Source organism: Lontra canadensis, unplaced genomic scaffold (genome assembly GCF_010015895.1).
Source record: "Lontra canadensis isolate GAN:19392208 unplaced genomic scaffold, GSC_riverotter_1.0 scaffold2, whole genome shotgun sequence".
Taxonomy (NCBI): domain Eukaryota; kingdom Metazoa; phylum Chordata; class Mammalia; order Carnivora; family Mustelidae; genus Lontra; species Lontra canadensis.
Window position 1 is genome coordinate 6,708,513 of NW_022630996.1, and position 25,718 is coordinate 6,734,230.

At 46.0% G+C, this 25,718-nt stretch overlaps 1 protein-coding gene across 1 annotated transcript; it reads left to right on the forward strand.

Annotated features, from left to right (window-relative positions):
• The first annotated feature begins 1,926 nt into the window (after nucleotides 1–1,926).
• Nucleotides 1,927–25,594, forward strand: MKRN1 (makorin ring finger protein 1). The gene is made up of 8 exons (XM_032867628.1): nucleotides 1,927–2,230; nucleotides 13,204–13,332; nucleotides 20,204–20,430; nucleotides 20,800–21,026; nucleotides 23,034–23,248; nucleotides 24,022–24,132; nucleotides 24,697–24,835; nucleotides 25,180–25,594. Exons 1-8 carry the CDS (start codon nucleotides 2,046–2,048, stop codon nucleotides 25,390–25,392), a joined length of 1,446 nt encoding a protein of 481 aa, XP_032723519.1. The 5' UTR covers nucleotides 1,927–2,045; the 3' UTR covers nucleotides 25,393–25,594.
• The last annotated feature ends 124 nt before the right edge of the window (nucleotides 25,595–25,718 follow it).

Genomic DNA, 25,718 nt, shown 5'->3' on the forward strand with positions numbered 1-25,718 from the left:
TAAGATTTTATTTTGGAGAGGGACAAGCATACTCAGCAGTGAGCTTGGGAGCAGGTGCCCATGCTTCCCCTATCTCCCCAACTTTATTCTTTTTAAAATGAAGCTTTATGCCCAGTGTGGAACTGAGGACCTATAGATCAAGTGCTGCCTTCCCTAGTAAACCAGCTAGGCTCCCCTCCCCCACCTTCCTTTTTAAAAATCACATCGTTGGGGCCCCTGGGTGGCTCCGATGGTAAAGCATCTATCTGCTTTTGGCTCAGATCATGATCCCAGGGTCCTCCCTGCTAAGTGGGGAGCCTGCTTTTCCCTCTCCCTCTGCTGTTTACCAGCCCTGCTTGTGTTCTCTTGCACTGTCAACTTTCTTTTTTCTTTAAAGATTTTATTTGACAGAGTTGCGGCAGGGAGAGAGAGGAGGTAGCAGGCTCCCTGCCGAGCAGAGAGCCCGATTTGGGGCTCGATCCAAGGACCCTGGAATCATGACCTAGGCAGATAGCAGAGGCTTTACTGAGCCACCCGGGCGCCCCTCGCGATGTCAACTTCCTAAAAAGAAAAATCACATCATTAACTCGACTTGGTAAAACTCAACAGAGACTATAGGGAATATACTTGTAGTCCCATAAAGTTAAGTTTATGAACTTGCTGCCGCAGAACACACTGCAGCTAAGAAATGGGGGTGACGTTGAAGGACAGTAGGGAGGGGCCTCTTGCAGGGTTGAAGCTGGCTTGTAGCGACCAGCAGAAGAGGAACCAGCTGTGGATTTTACTGTCCTGAGGCAGTTCAGGAACTGGGCATCTCTGTGATACTTAGTTGTTTGGGAGGCTGGAGGGAGCTATGAAGTGGACCGGGAAGACTTATTTTAAAAACTGTTACTGAAAAAAGGGATTAAGTCTTGCAGCCCTGGTGTGGCCTTGGGGAGAAACATTGTTTTCTGTTGGCTTTGTCACTGTCCTTGTTTGTGTCTGTTAGGTACATCATGGTCTGATAGCCAGTGGGGAGGATTTTCACTGTGAAGGTAGATGAAAGAAAGCACATCAAGAGCTTACTATGAAAAACAGGATTTTAAGAGGCAGTATTTCAGAGGACAGTGGACATTGATGGGGAAATAGGATTATATACGTTCTAATTTTCACAGTTTTACAAGTGGCTCTAAGCTTGGGATGTCACCTCTTGTTACTGTGTGTTCTGTATCAACTGTAGTGTGAAAGGACCTGTGTTTTCTGTGGATTCAAATAATATGTTACTGTTACTTATCTACAGGTGGTGAAACGAGTAACAACACCAAGAGGTAAATTAACTTGCTCAAAGGCACATAGCCAGGAATTGGAAAAACCGGGAGATTGGGGAGACAAAGTGACCCCAGATCTGTGCTTGGTTACCATGCTAGTCTCTTGGGTTTAAGATTGAGAACACCCTGACTGGAGGAAAAAAAGAAAGTTAAGTGTTGACTATGTACCAGGCACTAGGCTCAGTCAGTGACTGCTGTCTGTGCATGTCCCATAATCGTCACAGCAACACTGTGGGGGGGAGAGGGCCTGCTAGCATCCCATTGGAGATGAGGAAACAGGCTCAGGAATGGGTATGTATCCCCAGGTCGTTCAGCTAACAGTTGGTATAGAGTCAGTAAATGAAAGGGACAGTTGGGATTCCAACCCCGGTCCTCAGTCCCGCCCTCCACTGCATCAGCCTCTGCTCGGGTTGGCACACTTGAAATACTGACTTCATTTGCACATATGAGCATCCCGGTGTGTTGGGGGTACCGGGAGGGGAGGGCGGATCCAGTCGGCGGGGCCCGGCCCCCCGCTCCGCCCCTGAGGGCGGGGCTGTCCCGTCCGCCAATCGGGGGGGGCGGAGGGCGGGCCGCGGACGCTGCGGCTCTAGCCCGCAGTTCGAGCGGCGAGAGCGCTCGGAGACGGTACGCGGAGCCGAGGGGAGCGAGCGGGCGTCCCAGTCTCCTTCCCCTCGCCTCGCCGCCCTCTCCCGCAGCCGGACCGGAACTATGTGATCCCGGAAGTTCCGGGGCCATTGCTGTGTGGGATAAACAGTAATGGCGGAGGCTGCAGCTCCCGGAACAACAGCCACAACATCAGGAGCAGGAGCGGCAGCGGCGGCGGTGGCAGCGGCCTCCCCCACCCCTATCCCCACAGTCACCTCCCCGTCCTCGGGGGCGGGGGGAGGGGGAGGCGGCAGCGACGGCAGCGGCGGCGGCTGGACTAAACAGGTCACCTGCAGGTGAGACGCTGCGCGGCCCGGCGCCGGCGCCGGCGCGGGGAGGGGGCCGAGGCTGCGGAGAGGGCGGAGAGGGCGCAGAGGAAGGGGCGGGCGGGCGGAGCCGGGAGGAGGAGAGCGGCGTTGGGCCGCTCTGGCCGCTGCGCCTGCCGCGTCCGCTCTGTCCGCCCTGCGTCAACCCCCGCCGGCCGCCGCGGGCTCGAGCGCGCGCAGCTCGGCCGCCGCACGGCCCGCCGGCCTCCCCGCGCCCGCGGAGCGGGGCGCCGCGCAGAGGGAAAGGTGGGCTGACTCCTCCCTCCTTTTCATTGTCGCCCGATCCCGCAGTCCCTGCTGCGGCTCCGCGGGTGCGGGGAGGGGGCTGCGTGTAGTAGCGTGCAGCCAGTCTCCCGCAGCCTTGCGTGGCCGGGGGCCGGGGCCGCCGGCGCGGGCGAGGTGGCCTTGGGCCTTGGCGCGGTGTCATCCGTTAGTAACGACTGCGCGCGTCTCTCCGCCCCCCGCCCGTAGCTTTTGTCATTTTTTCTTTGTATGTTTATCGAGGTTGGCGGTTCTGAGCTTTGTCTTCGAACCGAGTGACTAGTTAGGGGTCGTCCTCTCCGCCCTAAATTTTAGGTTTTAGGAGCTGCCGTTCCCCCGTGGAGAAAATACTCTCTGAAATAACATGCACCTTTCCTTTTTCTAAAGAGAGAATCAAAGAGCTTCTTTACCCGGGGAGAGCGGTTTTGTTTGGGTTTGGTATGTCAGATGCAAGTATTTGAAAAATTCAGTGGATGGCGGTTATATAGGTACGGGTGTACGCGTGTAAAAAATGATCAAGCTGTACGTAACAGGATGAGTGCATTGAATTGGATGTTATACTTGGATTCTTTTCGAAGTGATCATAAGCGACTGGAAGCTTTTCTTTTTCTACCAGTTGAAGAAAATGCAACTGGAATCCCGGTTTTCATGGAGGGGGGTGAATTTTCCATGCAACACATAGGAATTCGTAGTATACAGAATTCCTTTAGTATTAACTGATTATACAGTATTTTGTTCAGGAAATACTTGTAAGGCATGAATAATCCTAATTAAGGTTACTTTTAGTAGCGGGATGAAGGATAAAAGCTTATTTTAGGTAGCTTCTCATCAGTGATTTGTAGATCCTAAGAATGAAATGAAGTGTGCAGTATCTTAAGGATTTTCAAAATTGCTGTCCCTGAAACTAGTTAGACGAGTCCCTATATATCTGCCTTTGTGTGCTGAAAATAAGGTTCCTTGAACATGAGTGCTTTCAAGAACACCATACAAAGCCTTGATTTTTAACCTGTCCTTTCTACTCTCGATGTAGTCTAGCCTTGAACACCCATCATAACCTGGCATTAACCATACATTTGTATCTTGCAGCTGTAACTTGAGCCTAACTTCACAGCAGTGCACAGAATTCATTGTCACTTTACTTTCTTGTCTGTTAGACACTTTTTGCCATGTTACTGTTCCTAGTTTTTTTTAGCAGTATATAATCAGAATTCAAAATAGCTTACCAGACTAAGCATTCTTCTTTGGTTGCCTTTAGTATCTTCGAGTAAATGCAGGATTGTAGATTTTTACTGGAATGGTGGGAATTCTTTGCCCATGAACCAATAGGCTTATGTATTTAAAAAATTTACATAGCGCAGTAATCTAATACAGGCTTAGATGTACTAGCTTTTTTTTTTTTCTGTCTAGCTTTTGTGAAAAAGTTAATTTTTAAAAAGTACTTTGTATGTCTTAGATTTTAATATTAGACGTTGTTTTCAGTTTTAGGTACCAACATGCTCTGTGTTTTTTGTGGGTTTTTTTTTTTTTAAAGACTTTATTTATTTGACAGACTGAGAGGGAACACAAGCAGGGGGAGTGGGAGAGGGAGAAGCAGGCTTCCCGCTGAGAAGGGAGCCTGATGGCAGGGCTGGATCCCAGGATTCTGGGATCATGACCTGAGTCCAAGGAAGATGCTTGACAACTGAGCCACCCAGGCACCCCCCCAACATGATCTATTTAAAAATTTCCTTTGAGGCGTGGAATACCAAATACGGTATCTTTTATTGTAGAACTTGAGCTTTCTGAGATCAGGGGCCCTGATTTTTTTTTTTTTTATATTTTAATTATTTGACACAGACATCACAAGTAGGCAGAGAGGCAGGCAGAGAGAGGAAGGGGGAAGCAGGCTCCCCGGCGAGCAGAGAGCCCGATGTGGGGCTCGATCCCAGGAACCTGGGATCATGACCTGAGCTGAAGGCAGAGGCTTAACCCACTGAGCCACCCAGGCGCCCTCCTGTTTTGTTTTTTTATCTGTACTTAGTAAATGCTTAAGTTGGTGGTAAGCCCACACCTGAAATTACCCACTCTAATATGCGCTTTGTCCTGGCAAAGGACTTAGTGTATCTGTCTTGGGGACTACCTCATTCTTATTAAGTAAGCATTAGCGCCTTCAACGAGGGATGATGGTCTTGGATGTTGGAGGGAATGCAAAAACCCATTATCAGTATTTTCATTGTGTTTGATAGCAAAATATCCCTCAGGAGAATTCAAGGTAGGGATGTATTTTGTGTTTCTGCTTTCTGTTTAGTGGTTTAAGGCTATTTTCTTAGACTTAGGGCATAATGCTCTCAGAAGTTGTTTGGATGACAGGTTTTTTTTAATTGCTCAATCCATACTTTCTCATTGGTTTTTATTTTCTTTATATTTCTCAGAATTCTGTCTGTGTCTTGTCAGCTGCTTAAAAACAGAGTAACTACGCATACCTTTCCTAAGGAGCTGTATTATGCTGCCCCCACCAGGCTATTTTTCATGTTTTTTAATTGGAGGGATATTCTGAACTACGCTATTGCTTTTAGCTTCTTTGAGAGTGTGAGGTTAAAATAACACTTGGCGGGATGCCTGGGTGGCTCAGTTGGTTGAGCGGCAGCCTTCAGCTCAGGTCATGATCCTAGCGTCCTGGGATCAAGTCTCACATCCGGCTCCCTGCTCAGCAGGCAGCCTGCTTCTCCCTCTGCCTCTGCCTACCACTTTGCCTGCCTGTGCTCGCTCTCTCCTCTAACAAATAATAAAAAAAAAAAAAATTAAATAACACTTGGCAAGCTGTAACTTTGGATTAAGGGCACTGCTTTATGAGAGTTCTACAGTGGTGGATGAACAGGTGAAATAATGAAATAACACCCAAGAAGCGCTTTTCATTTCAATATTTTTGTTCTTAAAGATTTTTTTTATTTGACAGACACAGAGAGGGAACAGAAGCACTGGGAGTGGGGGAGGGAGAGCAGGCTTCCTCCTGAGCAGGGAGCTGGTTGGCTGGCTGGCTGCTGGGATCATGACCAGACTTAGGGACTGAGCCACCCAGGCGCCCCTCAGTTTTTTCAAGTGTATTCGAAAAAATAAAGGAAATTACTCCCAATTGCTGTGATATACTCATAGTGAAGTTTATTACTTGGAAACTACATAGGTGATTTTTTTTTTTTGAAGGGGTGGCACTGAAAAAGGCCATTATAAAACTTAATTTGCTGCTGGTATTATGATTTGCCCTGACACCTAGGTGTCTTCTACAGTAAAACAAATATGTGGACTACTATTTGTATAGGTATTAATAGGAGATAAAAAGGGGGGTGGTAAACCTTGGTCCTCTGCCACCAGGAATTAGCAGTCTAGTATAAAGAATGGTGGGTGAACTCATGAGAAAATTCCGAAGCAAAGTAAAAAATGCCATAGCCAGTGAAATGGTAAATGCCAAATTAGTTAGCATTCTGTAATTTCCAGTAAATGCCCAGGTAGGTTGTCGTGATGCCTAGAGGTACTTGAGGGGTATGTTTTGCTTCCATTGTACCCTTAAAAGCTACTATTGGGGTGCTTTGTAATACAGTTTGGCAAACATGCTTAGTTTTCCAGGAGGTACAGCAGTAGGAGATTGGTTCTAGTTGATTATATTCGTCTTCATTACTGGACAATGTCTGGAGTCAAAAGATTTTTTTTTTTTAACTCATTTGGGAGAGGACATCAAGTGAGAGCAGGAGGGAGGGTCAGAGGGAGAAGCAGGATGCCCTCCTCTGTTGGGATGGTGACCTGAGCCAAGGCAGATGCTTGACCCACTGAATACCCAGGCTCCCCGGAAGTCAGATTCAAGGTGGAAGGAATCTTAGAAATCACAGGGCCCCATACAAGGACACCAGGGTTACCAACTCTGGATTTGGCTCAGGTCATGATAACCGGTGGAGGGATGGAGTCCCATACCTAACTCCAGTACCTAGCTCCAAGCTCAGTGGGGAGTTGCCTTGGTGGTCTCTCCCTCCTGCCCCTGTCCCTCTCTATAAAATAAATTTTTTATTAAAAAGTCACATGGGGGGTGCCTGGGTGGCTCAGTGGGTTAAAGCCTCTGCCTTTGGCTTAGGTCATGATCCCAGGGTTCTGGGATCAAGCCCCCCATGGGGCTCTCTGCCCCACTGGGAGCCTGCTTCCCTTCCTCCCTCTCTCTCCTATCAATCAATAAATAAAATCTTAGAGAAAAAAAAAGTCGCATTGCCCTTTCACCAAAGGATGCGTCAGTCTAGGCAATGGCATCAAAATTTGGAGGTGGTTTGCTGGTGGCATTGAAAAACAAAAGCACTTAATTTTTACTTGTTTCCTTTGGCTGTGAAATTCTTGGGAGAGGCTTGCCTTTTTTATCCACTTTCTGTTAAAACTTAGTGTTGTAGGGTACCTGGGTGGCTTGGTTGTGTTAGGTGCCTTGGCTTTGACTTGGGTCATGATCTCTCAAGGGTCCTGCTCCCTGCTTGGTGGGGAGCCTGCTTCTCCCTCTCCTCTCCCTGCTTGTGTTACCTCTTTCTGTCAAATAATTAAAATCTTCAGGGGGAAAAAAAACCTTAAATGTTGTAATTTTTTTTTTTTATATTTTACTTATTTATTTAAGAGAGCATGAGAGGAGAAGGTCAGAGGGAGAAGCAGACTCCCCATGGAGCTGAGAGCCCAATGTGGGACTTGATCCTGGTACTCGGGATCATGACCTGAGCCGAAGGCAGTTGCCCAGCCAACTGAGCCACCCAGGCGCCCATGTCGTTATCTCTTAAAGATGGGTCGGCAAAGAGGGATTTTACTGCATGGATTGTACTCAATTCTGGATATACCAATAGTGTTCATATCACTGAGGCATAAAAGGCAAGAAAAATAAACTGGAAAACACAGGCCATACATACCAAACAACCATGTGAAACAATGCTTAATATTTGGCAGTAACTAATCAGGGCTTGTATTCTAGTGTTTCTGTTGATTCTAGTGTTTCTGTGATTTTGTGTCTGCTTGAAATCAGTGTTGCTAGTCTTCGACCTCAGGAATGCATTTCATTGCTGGGTAGTTCTTTTTTTCAGTTTTCACATAGAACCAGTTCCGTGATAGAGCTCTCTTACATATATGTACTTCGTCAGGGATAGTGCCCAAAATCGTTGTTTGTATTCTGGCTCTGTTACTCCAGTTATTTATAAAATCTTGTGGCATGACATCTAGGTGTCTTGCCTTAATCTATCTTAGCTGATTAGTTCAGGTGAATCTCTCCTTTTTCTTTTAGGATTTTTATTTATTTGACAGATCACTAGTAGGTGGAGCAGCAGAGAGAGGGGGAAGCAGGCTCCCCACTGAACAGAGAGCCCGGTGCTGGACTCGATCCCAGGAATCCTGAGATCATGACCTGAGCCTATGGCAGAGCCTTAACCCACTGAGCCACCCAGGTGCCCCCATGTGTACCTCTTCTTATACTGAACAAATGCAGTGTGGCAGGGCAGAGGAAAGCTGTGGAAGGACAGATTTGAATGAATGTGCCCAGCACAGACTGTGCAGTTACGGACTTAAATTCTTAAATCTAAAAGATTGCAGAAATCACCTGGAGGTCTCGTAGCTAGGAAGTGACAAAGCTAGAATTTAGTCTTAAGTTCTGATAGAGGAGGCCTGGCTGGCTTAGAGCATGCAACTCTTCCTGATCTTAAGTGAGACTTCAAGCTCCATGTTGGGTGTAGAGATTACTTAATAAAATTACTTAATAAAAATCCCCAAATCTGAGCTTTTGTACCAACTCCATTAGTTCAGTCTACTACTAGTGCAGCCTGATTGTATTGACTTTCTGGTAGCTGCATTCCCTTCTGGCTCTTGAAACTTGGGGTCAGCTGAAGTTCGTAGATGGAAATCTAGCAGTTGGTTGGGACTGATCCTGTGGACTACAGTGTAGTAACCTAATTCTGATGGCTTCCTCATTGCAGAATCTTCAGTGATTCCTTACTGCTTAAAGACGACTTAACAAGCCCGCACAGCATCTGTTCTTAGCTGTCCACCCCCAGCTCTTCTCCCCTCCCCCGCTTGTCCTTGTTCTCTTCACTCTTGGTCATATATATGTTCTCTAGTGCTCTTGACTGGAAAGTGCTAATGGTCCATGCGCCACTGTCCATGCAAACTGCACAATCTTTTGGCTCCAGTTTTCACTATCATTTTGGATTCTCCAGAAGTTTTTAACCATCATGGGTTTTCAACAAGTAAATGCTGGTGTAGGTGTTAGTGGAGGTGTTGACTAAGGAAGTGAATTAAGGCGCATCTATATTAGGGAATGGAGCTCCTTGAAGCAACTGGTTAAGGAACTGAGGTTAAGGTCAGCAACTGTCAGGCAGTGAGTGGTTGGTGGAAGACAGAATCTGACGTAGCAAAGAGCATAAAACCCAAGTGCAGCAACTGAATGAAAGTTGGACAGAGTGAGATTTCAGAACAAATGTGAAACAGTTCTGTTTGAAGTTTTAGGTGCTACCTTCTCAGCTTGGAATCTCTAGATACATTATGAAGCCTTAAAACTGAATCAGGAGGGCGCCTGGGTGGCTCAGTGGGTTAGGCCGCTGCCTTCGGCTCAGGTCATGATCTCAGGGTCCTGGGATCGAGTCCCGCATCGGGCTCTCTGCTCAGCGGGGAGCCTGCTTCCTCCCCCCCCGCCCTTCCTCTCTCTGCCTGCCTCTCTGCCTACTTGTGATCTCTGTCAAATAAATAAATAAAAATCTTAAAAAAAAAAAACTGAATCAGGATACGTATCTGACTTTAAATTGGTCACAAAGAAACATTGATGGTATAGATACCTTTGTTGTGTGTTTAAAAAACAAAAGTTCCCACTGGGAATGAGACAGTATAAACTATATTCAAGCCCTGGTCCTGTTTCCAAAAGGATAACCTATTACCAACTGAATACTTTCTTTAAAGATTTTTCATGTTTATTTACGTGAGCATGAGCACAGAAGAGAGTGAGGGGCAGAGGGTGAAGCAAACTCCCTATCATGCAGGAGGCTGTTGAGGGGGGGCTGTATCCTGGGTCTCAGGGATCATGATCTGAGCTGAAGGAAAATACCTGAGCTCTCTGAGCCACCCAGTTGGCCTTGGATACTTCCTGTGTACTTGGAATTAAGATAATACTATAGTGGTGATGACAGTGCAATTAATCATTCGCTTATTTAGTTGTTGGGGGTGTCTGTGTTGATGTCTTCATTTATGTGGTAAAAAATTAGCTTTTTTTGTTTTAATGCTTACATCATAAGCATTAGGACGATTAGAGGGAGAGGGACAAGCAGATCCCCCATTGAGCGGGGAGCCTGATGCTGGGTGTGATCCCAGGACCACGACAGATCATGACCTGAGCCACCCAGGCACCCCCCAAATTTTCTGTTGACAAAGTTTTTTAAAAGATTTTATTTATTGGGGCGCCTGGGTGGCTCAGTGGGTTAAAGCCTCTGCCTTCGGCTCAGGTCCTGATCCCAGGGTCCTGGGATCGAGCGCCGCATGGGGCTCTCTGCTTAACGGGAAGCCTGCTTCCTCCTCTCTCTGTCTGCCTCTCTGCCTACTTGTGATCTCTGTCAGATAAATAAATAAAATCTTTAAAAAAAAAAAGATTACTTATTTATTTGACAGATCACAAGTGGGCGGAAAGGCAGGCGGGGGGTGGGGGGGAAGCAGACTCCCCACTGAGCAGAGAGCCCAATGTGGGGCTCAATCCCAGGACCCTGAGATAAGACCTGAGCCGAAGGCAGAGGCTTAACCCACTGAGCCACCCACCAGGTGTCCTGATGAACAGCTATTGCTAACTCAGAGTTGCCCTGTGGTTGAGTAAAATTTTGTTCATAACCTGCGTTTAGAGTATGGTAAACGTAGTTGCAGTTGAAATTAGGTCAACTATAGTTACAATTTGGTTTCCTAGTATATTTTTCCATTTTGTTAACTGAATACTTGTACCCAGGGCACTTCAGGATCTTGGTTATTTTTAACTGTTTCCACCAATGTTACATCTTTGCATGTGAGGTATGTGGGGAAACATGAAGTTTCCCTTGCAGAAATGCTTCCAGTAGAACCTTTACATTTAGATTTGGGCAGCTGCTTCAAGGTGTCTTGGGTAAATATGGCTGTTTCTCTGCGTACTCGAATCTGTGGACAAGTGGAGTATATACATACCGGTACTCTGTCCACCAGCTCTGGATGACTGACAGTCTGGGATACAGTGATGTGTCCTACAAGGCCAGCCACATTGACACCTAGGAAATAGGTATTTACCCTTACTCGACCAGCTGTACATAGATGCCAGTTTGGGGAGTGTGGCCTGTCAAAAATCATTTTCTCTTAGTCAAGAGAAAAAGATGAATAGAGGACCAAAGAATTAATAAAGAAAAAAAAAAAAGAATGGGAAAAAAGCCTCCCTAGGGAACCTTGGCTGGCTCAGTAGAGCGTGTGATTCTTGGTCTCTGTAGGTTCAAGTCCCACAGTGGGTGTAGAGCTTACTTGAAATAAAATCATTGGGTGGGGGGGTGGGGAGGAAACCGGACAGAAGTTGGTGATGGGTAGATCTAGAATAGTGGTGGTGGTGGTAGTTCTTGATGATCGGGGTTATCCATAAAAAATAATGGCCTGTATCACTTTCACCTAGAGAAATGGAGATTGCCGCTTGCTCTACTCATTCCTCACCCAATCCCCACTTTGATTTAGTAGATATGAGATGGTCCCTAACTTTTTTTTTTTTTTTTAAAGATTTTATTGATTTGACTCACAAGTAGGTAGAGCAGCCTGCAAGGAGTGGAGGAAGCAAGAGTCCCTGCTGAGAGCCCATTGGGGGAGGTGGGGGTGGGTTGATCCCAGGACCCTGAGATCATGACCTTAGCGAAAGGCAGAGGCTTAACGCACTGAGCCGATGGTGCTGATGCTGCCAGTCAAGGTTCCCTAAGTCCTACAAGGGCATACTCTAATAATTGGTGTTTAGGAAACTACTCATTAGATATGCATGTCCTCCTCGAAGGCTGAGGAACAGTGGTCTGTTAGCCAGAGAACATAATGATTTCTCTTTGCCTCTGTTTTTTCCCATGCAGATTTTACATGATTTTTACATGCCCAGTTTGGAGTCCTGGGTCCGGGGCTTGAACTAGAAACACTGAGATGAAGAGACCTAAGTTAAGATCAGGAGTTGCTTAACCAGCTGAGCCACTCGGGTGCCCCTCTCATGGTGGCTTCTAAGGAATTAAAGGGGTGCCTGGGTGGCTCACTTGCCTGGTGACTGATCAAGCCCCGTATCAGGCTTCCTGCTGAGCAGGAAGCTTGCTTCTCCCTCTCCCCGTGCTTGTGTTCCCTCTCTTGCTGTGTCTGTCAAATCTTTTAAAAAACAAAATTAAAATGGTGTTTTAAAAAGATTTCATAAAATTTGACAGAAAAAGCACACAAAGGGGAGCAGCAGAGGGAGAGGGAGAAGCAGTCCACCTGCTGAGCAGGGAGCCCGAGGCCCTGCTTGAACCTAGGACTGTGTGACCTGAGCTGAAGGCAGCTGTTTAACACTGAGCCACCCAGGCACCCCTAAAATGGTTTCTTGATGTAGTGAAAAAGGTAGTCTGACCCATTCTCGTTTATATTGTTTCTTGCTTCTTGATCTTTCTACAGAGAGAGCTGCCAATATGGCAAAAGTCAGTGAAAAACAAGATGCTACCTCCCTAGGACTGTAAAATGAGAATTGTCGTCAGACTTAACTGCAGGGTCATGATCCCAGGGTCCTGGGATTGAGCCCTGCATTGGGTTCCCCGTTGAGCAGGAAGCCTGTTTCTCCCTCTCCAAGTCCCCCTGCTTGTGTTCCCTCTCTTCCTATGTCTCTCCATAAAATAAATAAATCTTAAAAGTATTAAAAAAAAACAAAAACCTGTGGATTTTACAGGGGCGCCTGTGTGGCTCAGTGGGTAAAAGCCTCTGCCTTCAGCTCAGGTCATGATCCCAGGGTCCTGAGATTGAGATGCATGTTGGGCTCGGGAGCCTGCTTCCACCTCTCTCTTCTCTGCCTGCCTCTCTGTCTGCTTGGGATCTCTCTCTGTCAAATAAATAAAATCTTTAAAATTGATTTTACAGAGACCGCAAGAGGGAACACAAGCCGAGGGAGTGGGAGAGGGAGAAGCAGGCTCCTTCTGAACAGGGAGCCCAATGGGCTTGATCCCAGGACTCTGGGATCATGACCTGAGTGAAAAATTACATGGTTAATGACGGAGCCACCCATGTGCCCCAATTCAATTTTCTTTTTAAAGTAATCTCTGCCCCCAGCGTGGGTCTTGAACTTAACAGCCCCAAGATGGAGTTGTGTGCTCCACTGACTCAGCCAGCCAGTGTTCCGGACTGTTTGTTTTTGTATTACTGATTGGTGAGAGTTCTTTTATAGGCAAGATGGGGGGTCTTTTATTAGATAAGTGATATGCAAATATTTCCTCCTAGTCTGTGGCTTACTTAACAAAAATCTCTTAACAGTGGCTTGTGAAGCAGCCAAAATTGAACTTGCGTAAATAATTTTTCTTTTTTTAATTTATTAGAGCTGCACATATCATGACCCGAGCCTGAGGCAGATGCTTAACCCACTAAGCCACCCACGTGCCCCAGTCACAGAATTCTTTCAGGACTGGCTCTATAGTCCCTTTTAAATCAAACTTTGTGGTTCTTTCTCTCAACAGGTATTTCATGCATGGGGTTTGTAAAGAAGGAGATAACTGTCGCTACTCACATGACCTCTCCGACAGTCCTTACGGTGTAGTGTGCAAGTATTTTCAGCGAGGATACTGTATTTATGGAGACCGCTGCAGGTAAGAATTGTTCACAGATCAGTTTTGCTCAGAGGTGGAGTGGGAGAGGTTGGGAAAAGAGAGTAAAGGGGCGCCTGGGTGGCTTAGTGGGTTAAAGCCTCTCGCTTCAGCTTTGGTCATGATCCCAGGGTCCTAGGATTGAGCCCCACATCGGGCTCTCTGCTTCCCTCCCCACCCTCCACCCCTGCCTCTCTGCCTACTTGTGATCTCTGTCAAATAAATCAAAAAAAGGGAGGGGGAATAAAATAAGTAATTCTTACAGCTTCATAAATTTTAAGGTAAATGCTTTGAAAATTACTCCTTAGCAGTGTTAGTACACTGGTAAATCTCAACTTGGAAAATCTCTACTTGGAGGGCATGGAATTAATACACTAAAAACATTTTTGTAGTGCAGTCCGAAGTTTAATTCCTGAGGATCCTCTTCCGCAAACCTAGGGATAGGTGTGGAGAAAGAATGTTTGTATATGACCTTTTTGCCCCCCAAGACTATGAATGATGTGCATATTTGACCATAGTTTCAGATCTCTATTAATAGTGAACTAAACGGAGAGAAAATGGGATCGTAGGCATTTGGGGGATAGTTAATTAGGTTGCTAGTTACAAGAGCTTGTCATTGCATGTCAACTTTGCTGAACCTTTTGAGCTTGCAAGACTAAGTGTAAGCTTGGATTTAGGGAAAATACTTCAAGAATGTGCCTAGTAACCATCAGAATGTTAAAGAACCAAGAGGGATGCATTCTGTAATCTCTATCATTATTCAATGAATTGGTACCATAATCCTATTAAAATCAGCAATGTGGCAGTTGTGGCTCTTGCTTAGAAATCAGGTGGAGCTTTTCTTTATTTCCAAGTCAAAGATGTGTATTAGTTGCCTGTTAAGTGGGGTGCCTGGATGGCTCAGTCAGTTGGGTGTGGGCATCTGCCTTGAGCTCAGGTCATGATCCTAGGGTCCTGAGGTGGAGCCCTGGGTCGGGCTGCCTGCTAGTTGGGGAGCCTGCTTTCTCCTCTTGCTCTGTCTGCTGCTTCTCCTGCTTGTTCTATCCGCCCCCCCCCCCCGCCCCCCCCCCCGGTGTATGTATGTGTGTGTGTGTGTATTTTAATATTTTATCTGAGAGAGGACAGGAGAGCCCTGGATAGAGAAGCAGACTCCCTGCTGAGCAGGAAGCCTGGCCTGGGGCTTGATCCCAGAACTCTGGGATCATGGTGACTGAGTCACGTAGGCTTCTCTAAAGTCTTCCCCCAAAGTAGTTACCTATTGATGCTGAACAAATTTACCCCGAGATTTAGTAGCTTAGAAATAAACCATCTCCCAGTTTCTGGGAGTCTGAAATCGGTGTGGCTTAGCTGGGTTCTTCTAGTTCTGAGATTTCAGAGGTTGCATGAGGATTTCAGGCAGGGCTCTCATTGTGCTCTCCCAGGAGCTTGGAGGATCACTTCTAAGGTGGCTCACACACTATTGAGGAGACCTTAAGTTTTTACCAGTTCATCCTCTCCCTAGGGATGCATCAGTATTTTACTTGGTCGCTCTCCTTCCCCAGAGCAAGTGATTGGAGAGAGCAAGGACACATCCACAGTGCCTTTTACGACCTAGTCTCAGAAGTCCCACACTTACTTCCTGTCTGCTCATTAGTACAAGCAAGTCACCAAGTCCAGCCCATATTCAAGGGGGGAGAGAGTGGGCCCCAGCTTTTGAAGGGAGGATTACTAAAGACTTGTGGACACACTTTAAACCATCATATTAGGTAAGACATTGGGTAAGACACTGTCAGCCAGTTTTAGCATTCTATGGTCAGAAAAGAATATGTCAGCTGTTGGATTCAGATGCTTAGAATTGAAAAGGCTAAGAAATTATTGATGGGTGGTACAAATGTTCGGTCACCCCACATTCATTTTACTAGGAAATCTAAGGATAGAGAAGAAGACTTTATGTGACTGAGAACTCGGAAATGGAACCCCTGTCTGAGTTTATAAGTTACTTTTGCTCTCTGCTAATTTTTTCATGGCAGTATTACCAGAAAGGGGTGAAAATGCCCCCCAAAACCCACCACAAACCCAGGTCTTACCTTTATCACCCCATATGAAAGGGCCTAAGTTGGTAGAACTCCCATCTCATTCATATATATATATATATATATATATATATATGAAAAATACATTTAAGGAAGTGATTTTTTTTTTGTAGTAGGACGGTGTCCGTTGGTTTTCTGGGCCAGCGTAATGGTAGGGTAGCTGGGTTCTTCACCTAGACAGTTCGCTGAGAATCTGTAAACTCTGTCCAGGGAGAGAGGAAGTAAACCTCAGGAGTGGTCAGGAGTGGAAGTGAGACTCGAGGATGTCCTGCAGAGAGAGGTGGAGAGAGTGCTCTGTGGTAGGAGTAGGGAAGGTATGGCTGGTTAACATCAGCTGCTCGCTTCAGAGGAGGGACTCGATCTAATTGGACCATATAGAAAGAATGAAATGAGGTGAAATTGAAGAAACCCAAGCTGAGGCCAAGGCTGTGTGTGTTAATCAGCTTTTTTTTCAGGTAACTTTGCCAGCCCTACATGGCATTCATACTCTCCTTGAGTGAGTATGGAAGCCTATCCTCACCGTAACCCTGTACTCAGTGGACTTCCTTGTGGGAGATGAAGTTGAAGGCCAGGGAGTGAGGTGGGTGCCCTGCTACGGTGATGCTCTGACTGGCAGTTTCAAGTCACCTAATGAACAGCTTCTTTCTAGTTTTCTAAGAAAGACCCAGCCCCCTCTTGGGCAAGTGTTCCCTTTTGAGCTGGGTTTAGAGCTCCCAGGGGGAAGTGAAAGAAATTAGGAAAGCCTATGTATGCATTAAGTCTTCCTGAAAGGAAGCTTGGTAATAGTGTGGGACTGATGTGCCGGAAGTCCTAACACCTACCCTGCACTCTGACCTGTGCAGGGCTCTTTGTATACAAACGGGCCAGTGTCCAGAGATGAACTCCTCATAGAGGGAGTAGCTCATAATGAAAGATCCACTAATGTTAGCAGTTCACACACACACTACTGCGTCTGTACTTTATGATGGTGACACGCCTCCATTACTCAGAACTGCTGTGCACACTGCTGGTCCTGTGACCTGTAACATTGCCCCCACCTACTTGAAGCCAGAAAAACACTCGCTACTGATCCGTACTCATGGAGATAAGAGGGAGTATTGCCTTGGTTGACAACCATTGTTATGGAAGATATTATATCCTTTGGAGGGCCCTTTCCCTCTGGACCCAATGACTCCCATTAGTGAAAGTTTAAGATTGATTTCTTTGAAAGAGCATATAAGCAGGGTAGGGGCACAGCAGAGAAACAGACTCCCCATTGAGTGATTCCAAAGAGATCCCAGATATCCCAGCACTATGACCTGAGGGGAGAAACCAAGCTGTAAGTTAAAATAAAGACTGATCCCAGACCTTGGAATGATTGGGGCTGGGAAGTAGCCAACCAGAAAAGAAGCATCATGTGTCTTCTCTTGCTTAACACTGGAGGAAAAGTTGATTCAACTTCCTTACATAGAAATCAGTACTCTTCATGATAGAGTATTTGCAAAGATGTGAAAGAAAAGCCCAATGTTAGTTTCAGTGCTGTCTCAACACTTAACACTTCGAGAAAAAGCATCACTGACCTGCGATAATCTTAAGGTATTAATAAGCATTATAAGTACATTATCCTGGACTCCAAATCCAGGAGTTGAGAGAGTCTGAACTAGGAGCTGGCAGGGTTCGTTTGTGCAGGGCCAGGTAGTAAATGCATTTTGGCTGTGGAGGCCAGGTTGTCCACTGTAGTTTGATAGCAGCCGTGGGTGATGCGTAGTTAATGGATGTGGTGTGTTCCCAGAAAGCTCTATGGGGACCCTGAAATTGGCGTCTCACGTGGCATACAACAGTCTTTTTTCCAACCATTTAAAATTAACCAAAACCAAGAATACAAGTCTGGTTGTTTCCTGAGTTGTCTCCTGAAAATACAGTTTTAGTTGCCTGTGTAAATGCCTGTTTTTAAAAAAAAATAGTAAAGATTGGGATGCCTGACTGGCTTGCTCAGTATCAAAAACCAGTTTTTGCTCTGGGTTTGGCCTGAAGGTTATAGACTGCATTGATCCTGTTCTTAATTCAGGTCCTTGCTTCACTGAACCATACTCTTTTAGAAAGCACCTCTTTTTTGTTTTCATTTATTATTTGGCTCAGGGAGAAGGCACACGAGTGCACAAGTGGGCAGAACTTGAGGGGAGAGGGAGAAACAGACCGCTTGCTGAGTGGAGAGCATGATGTGTGGGGTTGGTCCCAGGACCCTGGGAACATGACCTAAGATAAGGCACATACTGAGTGAGCCACCCAGGTACCCCTAGTAAGCACTTTCCAAAATGCATCTTGGATTTCCTTTATTAGTGTTTTTCTTATGAGTATTTTTCCTAGTACTTACACGCACAAATCTTCAGAACATTGATAGGGTTCTGTTCCTGGGGTACCTGATAAGTGTTTGCCTTTGGCTCAGGTCATCACCCCAGGATGCTGGGATCAAGCCCCACATTAGTCTCCTTGCTTGTTGGGGAGCCTACTTCCCCCTCCCTCTGCCAGCTGCTCTGCGTACTTGGCGTGCACTCTCCCCCTGTCAAATAATTAAAATCTTAAAAAATAAAAAACCAGTTCTGCATTAAGGGACTAACTTTGCCTAAATAGACTGATTTGATTTTAAAAGTTAATTTTCAAAATAGATAATCATTTGTATACAAGGACCTTATTTTATTCATTTAAAAGATTTATTTTGAGAGCCAAGTGGACCAGGCGTGGATTGAGAGTGTGCGCGAGCAAGACTACTACTAAGCAGTCTTCTGCACCCAGGCTGAGTCAGAGGCAGGGACTGTATCAGGACACCCAAGATCATGTCCTCCGACTGAGCCAACAGGGTGCCCCATGTGATACACTTACACGGTATGGTTGGTGTTCATTATCAGGTGTTGCTCAAAAAAAAAAAAAACCCCTGAACTGTTTGGGTGCTTGTGTGGCTCAGTCTGTTAATCATCTGTCTTCATCTGGGGTCGGGATTTCAGGCTCCTGGGAAACCGCTTCTCCCTCCTGCCTCTCCTCATACATTATTACCTCAAATAAAATCTACAAAGAATTGGCTGTCTGTTCCTCTAATATGGTAACTATGAGCTCCCTGTGTGTGTGGAACATTGAAGAAAATATGGCTAGTGCTAGGACTAACTGGATTTTCTGTTTATGGATCAGTATTTATATATTAAAGATTTTATTTATTTACTTGACAAGGAGAGAGAGATCACAAGCAGAGAGGCAGGTTGGGGGAGGGGGGGGAGGCAGGCTCCCAGCCAAGCAGAGAGCCCGATGGGCTCGATCCCAGCACCCTGAGATCATGACCAGAGCAGAGGCCTAACCCACTGAGGCACCCAGGTGCCCCAAACTATCCATATTTAGATGTGGCCATTGGCTGCCATCATACAGAGCAGTGGAGTCACATTAGACCTACAGCACCACTTACTTGACCTTTTTTTTTTTTTTTAAGATTTTATTTATTTGACAGAGATTGCAGGTAGGCAGAGAGAGAGGAGGAAGCAGGCTCCCTGCTGAGCAGAGAGCCCAATGTGGGGCTTGATCCCAGGACCCTGAGACCATGACCTGAGCCGAAGGCAGAGGCTTTAACCCACTGAGCCACCCAGGCGCCCCTTGACGTTTTTCTTTTTTTTTTTTTTTTTTAAAGATCTTCCTTATTTGACTCAGCAAGAGGGAACAACAAGCAGTAAGAGGGTTTGATATGATAGGATACTGTGGTAAATGTCAGCAAATGTTTACACTAGGTCAGTGTGTGGTTAGCCTTTGTTTTGGTAACACTGCTGGCCCATGGTTAGGGGGGCCCAGTAGTAATTAATTACAAGACCTGCTAGATTTATGTACTATAAGTCAGTGTGAGGTCAGATGTAACTGTTCTCTCATTATTGTGTCTGAATGAATGTCTGAATTGCGGGGACTTCATTGGGCAGAAAGTTTTTTGTTTTTTTTTTTCCTCAAAAGATTTTATTTGACAAACAACTATCTCTTGTGAGAAGAAACTCAAGCAGGGGGGAGCACCAGAGGGAGAAGGGATATGGGGCTCCATCCCACAACCCTGGGATCATGACCTAAGCTGAAGGCAGATGCTTCAGTGGCTGAGCCATCCAGGCTCCCCAGGAAGTTGGTACTTGAAGGGAATCAATTTTTCTCAAGTTTTGAGATGTGGTTTAATAATTGGGCATACACACAAAGAGGAATGAGAGAATGTATAGGGTAAAAATTGGAGTAAAGTAATTAGGTCAATGAATGTATATAGGAAGAGTATATACTGTATATTGTATATAGGAAAATAGTATATACTGTATATATACTGTATATTGTAAATCCTGCATCCTGCTTAATGTGAACATTGTAATGTGTGGTAAAATGTTTTACATTTTCTACGAGATTGAGAGTCCACCTTTCTTCAATTAATGCTTGGGTGCACACAACTCTGTCTAGCAGAGTTGCCATGGCAACTGTGAGACTCGGATTCCAGTAGAATTGGAAGGGTGATAGATGGTCTGCTGGGGTGTGCAAACCTCGCCAGAGGCTCTAAACTTTGACACCTGGTCTATGACCTTGCTACTCAAGAGTTGTCCTTGGGCCAGCAGTAGTACCATCCTGTGGGGTCTTGGTAGACCTGCAAAATCACGGGCTCTGCCCCAGACTTAGAAATTGAGACTTGTCTTTTAACAATTTTCCCAGGTGATCATAGGCACAGTATTTTGAAAACTCAAGGAGAGGGTCAGGGAATACATAATTCATTCATGCGGGGCTGCTGGCCAGGCAGTGACTGCTGACCTTTTCAATTTTTTTTAAAGGTACGAACACAGCAAGCCATTGAAACAGGAAGAAGTGACGGCGGCAGATCTAACTTCAAAATCCTCCGTTGCTGCTTCAAGTCTCTCATCAGGAGTTGGACCAGTTGTTGAAATGAATATGGGCGAAGCCGAGTCAAGAAATTCAAACTTTGCAACCGTAGGAGCAGGTTCAGAAGACTGGGTGAATGCCATTGAGTTTGTTCCTGGGCAGCCCTACTGTGGCCGGAGTGAGTATTTTGAAGGCTAGAAACAACTTAGGGCACTAAATTGGATTACCCAAGACTTACCCAGTAGAGTGAAGGGAACTTTTGGAGCCCCAGTGATGGTGAATTTAGAGTGTGTTGAAAAACGGAAGCCTCTTCACTCAGTGCAGTTGTACCAGAAATGGTATTGTTTTGTCGTGTGTGTGTGTGTGTGTGTGTGTGTGTGTGTGTGTGTGTGTTTCTTTTTAAAGAGTGAGGGAGTTAATAGCTCAGTAGACTCGGAGTTTAGTTGAAGTACTACTCACTACTTCCTGTTCAGTTAGGTTCAGGTACTTCAGTTCACATATCTGCCTTACCTATTTGGACCTTTACTACCCTCTTAACCGTTTTCAGCTGCCTCTTCCTGCACCGAAGCTCCCCCGCAGGGCTCAGTGAGCAAGGAGGAATCGGGGAAGGAGCAGACGGCAGCAGAAACCAAGAAGCAGCTTTGCCCCTACGCTGCGGTGGGCGAGTGCCGCTACGGGGAGAACTGTGTGTACCTCCACGGAGACTCCTGTGACATGTGTGGGCTGCAGGTCCTGCATCCGATGGACGCTGCCCAGAGGTCGCAGCATATCAAAGTAAGTCCTCGGGGCAGTGCCCTGTTAATCCATGTGAGACTTCTCCAAGATGCACATCTCTCGGGTGTTTAACACAGTAACAGACTTGGGCAGCCTTTCCCAGGGTTCTCGAGTGATGATAGAACCCGTCTCCCCAAAAGAAACCTCAGGCTCCTTGGCTCCCGTCACTCTGCATTCTGCCCTTCCCTCCCACTCCTGGTAATAGCTAATGGCGAATGGTCTCTCGTCCCTGGCTTGGCCTGTTCTGGACATCGCCTATGAGTGGAATCCTGTGTGGCCTTTTGTGACTGGCTCAAACATGAGCATAATGTTTTCAAGACTTAGCATGGTAGTGTGTGCTAGTACTGCGTTCCTTTTTCTGCCTGAAAAATAATTCACTGTATAGCTACACCACGTTTCGTCTTTCCGTCCTTCAGTTGAAGGACTTCGGGGTTGTTTCACTCATTGGCTATTGTAAGGCCAAGAGTATGCATATGTGGGCATGTTTCAAGTTCTCTTTAAGTTGCTGGGTCATCTTGTAACACAGTGCCTAACCTTTTGAGCAGTGCCAGACTTTCTGGACACTGACTATACCATTTTATGTTCTAATCTTCAATGGATGAGGATTTCATACTAAGGATTTAAGTTGTTTTTTCTTTTTTTTTTTTTTAAATGTATTCCATTTGAGAGCTTGAGTGAGAAGAGGAGCAGGGGGCATGGAGAGGGAGAAGCAGACTCCCTGGTGAGCAGAGAGCTTGATTGGGGTCTCTTGGGATCATGACCTGAGCCAAAGGCAGAGTCTTTAACCCACTGAGCCACCCAGGCGTCCCAGTAGCATACTTTCTTTTTTTAAGTAGACTCCATCCTCAGTTTGGGGCTTAAACCCATGACCATGAGGTCAAGAGCTACATGCTTCACTGTCTTGAGCCAGTTAGTCACCCCTCTTTCTTAAAGGTTTATTTGAGGGAGGAGGGGAAGGGAGAAAGGATCTTAAGCAGACCCCAAGTGCAGAGTCCATGCGGTGCCTCCCTCTCAACAACCCTTAGACCATAACCTGAGCCTAAATCAGGAGTTGGGTATTCAACAGACTGAGCCACCGAAGCATCCCTGACTCTTAAGTTTATTTAAGAAATTTCTCTGTAGCCAACATGAGGCTAGGACCCACAACCCTGAGTTGATGGGTTACTGAACAAAGTGCCCACATAACTCTTAATTAAGCCCCATAATGGAAACAACCAAAATGTCCATCACCTGATGATTGGATACATAAATTGTATGTCCATGCGATGGGATATTACTCAGCGGTAAAAAGAAACCGTGCTGATGCCTTCTACACTACAGGTGACTTTGAAACTGTGCTATGTGAACAGAGCCAGCCACAGAAGGACACAGGGTGAGGTGCCCTGAGTAAGCATAGCCACAGATGAGTGACTGGGGCGGAAGGGGTTGATTTTAGAGGAGTGAGTGACTGGCCGGGGGTATGGGGTTTTTCTTAGGGTGGTGCACACATTGTAATACTGGAGTGGTGTGATGCTCGTGTGACTGTGCACCTGCCAAGACTGTGTAATTGTTTCCTTGAAAATGAATGAATCACACAGTATTAAGTATCTTAAAGCTCTTTAATGTGAAAATTAAATGTCCAGCCCCAGTTGTCACCTAATAAATGTTTCCTTCACCCTTTCTTTGACACATTGCAAACTAAGACCTTAGTTTAATTTTAATAACATTTTCTATCTTGAACCCAGAAGATCAAAAAACTTAAGTATGAAAAACTAACATGGAAGGTAGTGGAGATTGGGTGTATCCCCCTATCCCCCGCGGGGCCCCCCCGCCGTTCTGAAGTTCTTACAATTTGACTCCAGTGATGTTAAAGGTCTAGAATGGCTGTCCACCTGTATTCAAGTACGAACAAAGCTGCTTTTGGTGGCAAACTGGGAACATCTTTTCAGTTGGCTTGTGAACGGTCAACTTGAAGTCTTTCATTATTATTCAGTGACTTGATTGCACTTATCTCTCCACTTTTTCTAGTCTTGCATTGAGGCCCATGAGAAGGACATGGAGCTCTCATTTGCTGTCCAGCGCAGTAAGGACATGGTGTGCGGCATCTGTATGGAGGTGGTCTATGAGAAAGCCAACCCCAGCGAGCGCCGCTTTGGGATTCTCTCCAACTGCAACCACACTTACTGTCTCAAGTGTATCCGCAAGTGGAGGAGTGCTAAGCAATTTGAAAGCAAGATCATAAAGTGAGACTCCTCCCCAATCTCCGTTTGTGCTTTCTATTTTGGGGAAGAATTTAGTATCTTGTGCCAACTTTCAACCAGATGGACCGCATTTAAATGCATGCGTTTTCTCTTGAAACTGGGGTATTCTAATGGGGATTTCTTTGTATTTCAGCTAGCTTCTAGGTTAGTTGGTATATCTACTTCTTATTTGAATGAGGAAACCCTATGTATCAGTTAGTAGAATCTTCGTGCTTTTTCTGAGGAGATTGTGTTTAATGGATTAGCCAGTTTAGGCTCCGTGAACAAACTTAATAGCTCTGAATGTATGTTTCCTGACGTTTTACATTTTCCACTTTCCTATTCCATCCATTAAGCTAGCCAATAATCCACCATCCTTTAAATATTGTTCTCATAACTGAACAGAAACTACATAATCGAAACAGAGCAAAGTTGCAAGAAATAAATTTATTTAAACGAAAGAAAAAGGAGTCCGTGTGAAATGTCTTCTTTGGTTTTCTGTTTTTTTTGTTTTTTGTTTTTTTGTTTTTGTTTTAGTTTCGTTTTTTAACAAAGTTACTTTTTTGAGTGAACTGGCTAGCCATTGAGTTGAATTTATCGAGGACTTGTCTTCCCTCACGAGAGATGGCAGTTGTGTGACAGTATGTGGAGCCCTTTCAGGAAACCCCCACTTGGCTCTCAGTTAAGTCTTTAAGGGGACACACCAGGGTGTGTCCTTGCAGAGGAGTGGGCCCGCGAAGGGGGATGTGCATTGCAGCCTGTTCATTGTTTCCCAGGTCCTGCCCAGAATGCCGGATCACATCTAACTTTGTCATTCCAAGTGAGTACTGGGTGGAGGAGAAAGAAGAGAAGCAGAAACTCATTCAGAAATACAAGGAAGCAATGAGGTATGAGCACTGCAGCCTTTTCTCAAGCTAAGATCCCAACATAGCTTGGGTTCACTTGAAAAGAACAGTGCTGCATTACACAACTCCTACCTCCTTCCTACCCTTTCTTTGACTTCCAGTGCGGTTTCCTTTTGTCACCCCTGATAACACCTCGCTGGGGATGTACCTGGCCGTAACACAGTCCTCAGGGTGCGTGCCAAGGGGCTGTGTTGTAACGAAGTCTGTACTGCTAGCTGATGCCCCGTGAGTGGGCTGCTACCACCTCCTCCGTCCATGTTACAGTTGTCTGACGTGCTCGTGTGTGGGCCTCCTAGGAGATTCTCTGTCTCTACTGGATCTGCATTACTGGAGCTGTTCGAAACAGCAAGGACCTGACCAGAGTGTCCGTTTCTGTAGCGGGTGCTTCATGCATTAGTGCACACGTATTTGAGGACACACCTTGGGGAGGGCTGGAAACAGGTGCTGGTTCTGTCCTTCCCTGTTCCTTTAAAGAAAGACCGGATGATAGTCAAATACAGACCTGAAGTCCACTGTGAATAAGGGTTGCGATATTTTCCTTTCCAGCAACAAGGCGTGCAGGTATTTTGATGAAGGACGTGGGAGCTGCCCATTTGGAGGGAACTGTTTTTACAAGCATGCGTACCCTGATGGCCGTAGAGAGGAGCCACAGAGACAGAAAGTGGGAACATCAAGCAGATACCGGGTAACTCTCGCTGTTTTTTTAAAGGAGGGGAAATAGCACGCGATCAGTTGAGCCCCGCACAGATTGGGGTAGGGGAAGGAGATTAACACTCAGGTCTGGGAGTGAGACTGGCGGATGAAAGGAGACCGGCCACCCCAGGAAACCGGGAGGGATAGGCGAGGGAAAGCTGGAGCTCGTGGTTTGCCTCAACCAGAGGGGAGGAATTGGTAAGGTCGAAACCCCAAATAAGAAGTCTGGTTCGTCATGCCCTCTGGTGTGCTGTGCTGGACGTTTTGCCTTAGAAACAACAGACTAGAAGATACTGCTCGACAGTGCCATCCCTATCATGGCCGTGTTTTTTACAGGCCCAACGAAGGAACCACTTCTGGGAGCTCATTGAGGAAAGAGAGAGCAGCAATCCTTTTGACAACGAAGAAGAGGAGGTTGTCACCTTTGAGCTGGGCGAGATGTTGCTTATGCTTTTGGCTGCAGGTGGGGACGACGACCTGACAGACTCTGAAGACGAGTGGGACTTGTTTCATGATGAGCTGGAAGATTTTTATGACTTGGATCTATAGCAGCTTGGCGTGGCGGGTGAACTGGTCTGCTGGGCCTCAGGCAGTGGCTGTCTCCGGTGGTGTGGCAGTGCCTGAGTTTCTCTGCTAGGCAGGCCTCTCAACTCCAGGTGCTGTCGTGATCCTCCTTACCCAGGGCCTGTCTTTTCAATCCCTCACCTTTCCCCAAGGAGTGTGTTGTTTTCTCTGTTTAAAAAAAAAAAAAGTTACAAAAATAAATCTTAAAAGCTAGTTTTTTTTTGTAACATGAATTTGACTGTCAGACAGTTAGCGTAGGTCTATGGGGTCATCAGTTTCCCACCAGAGTCATAGCGTTCTAAGGTAGTGTT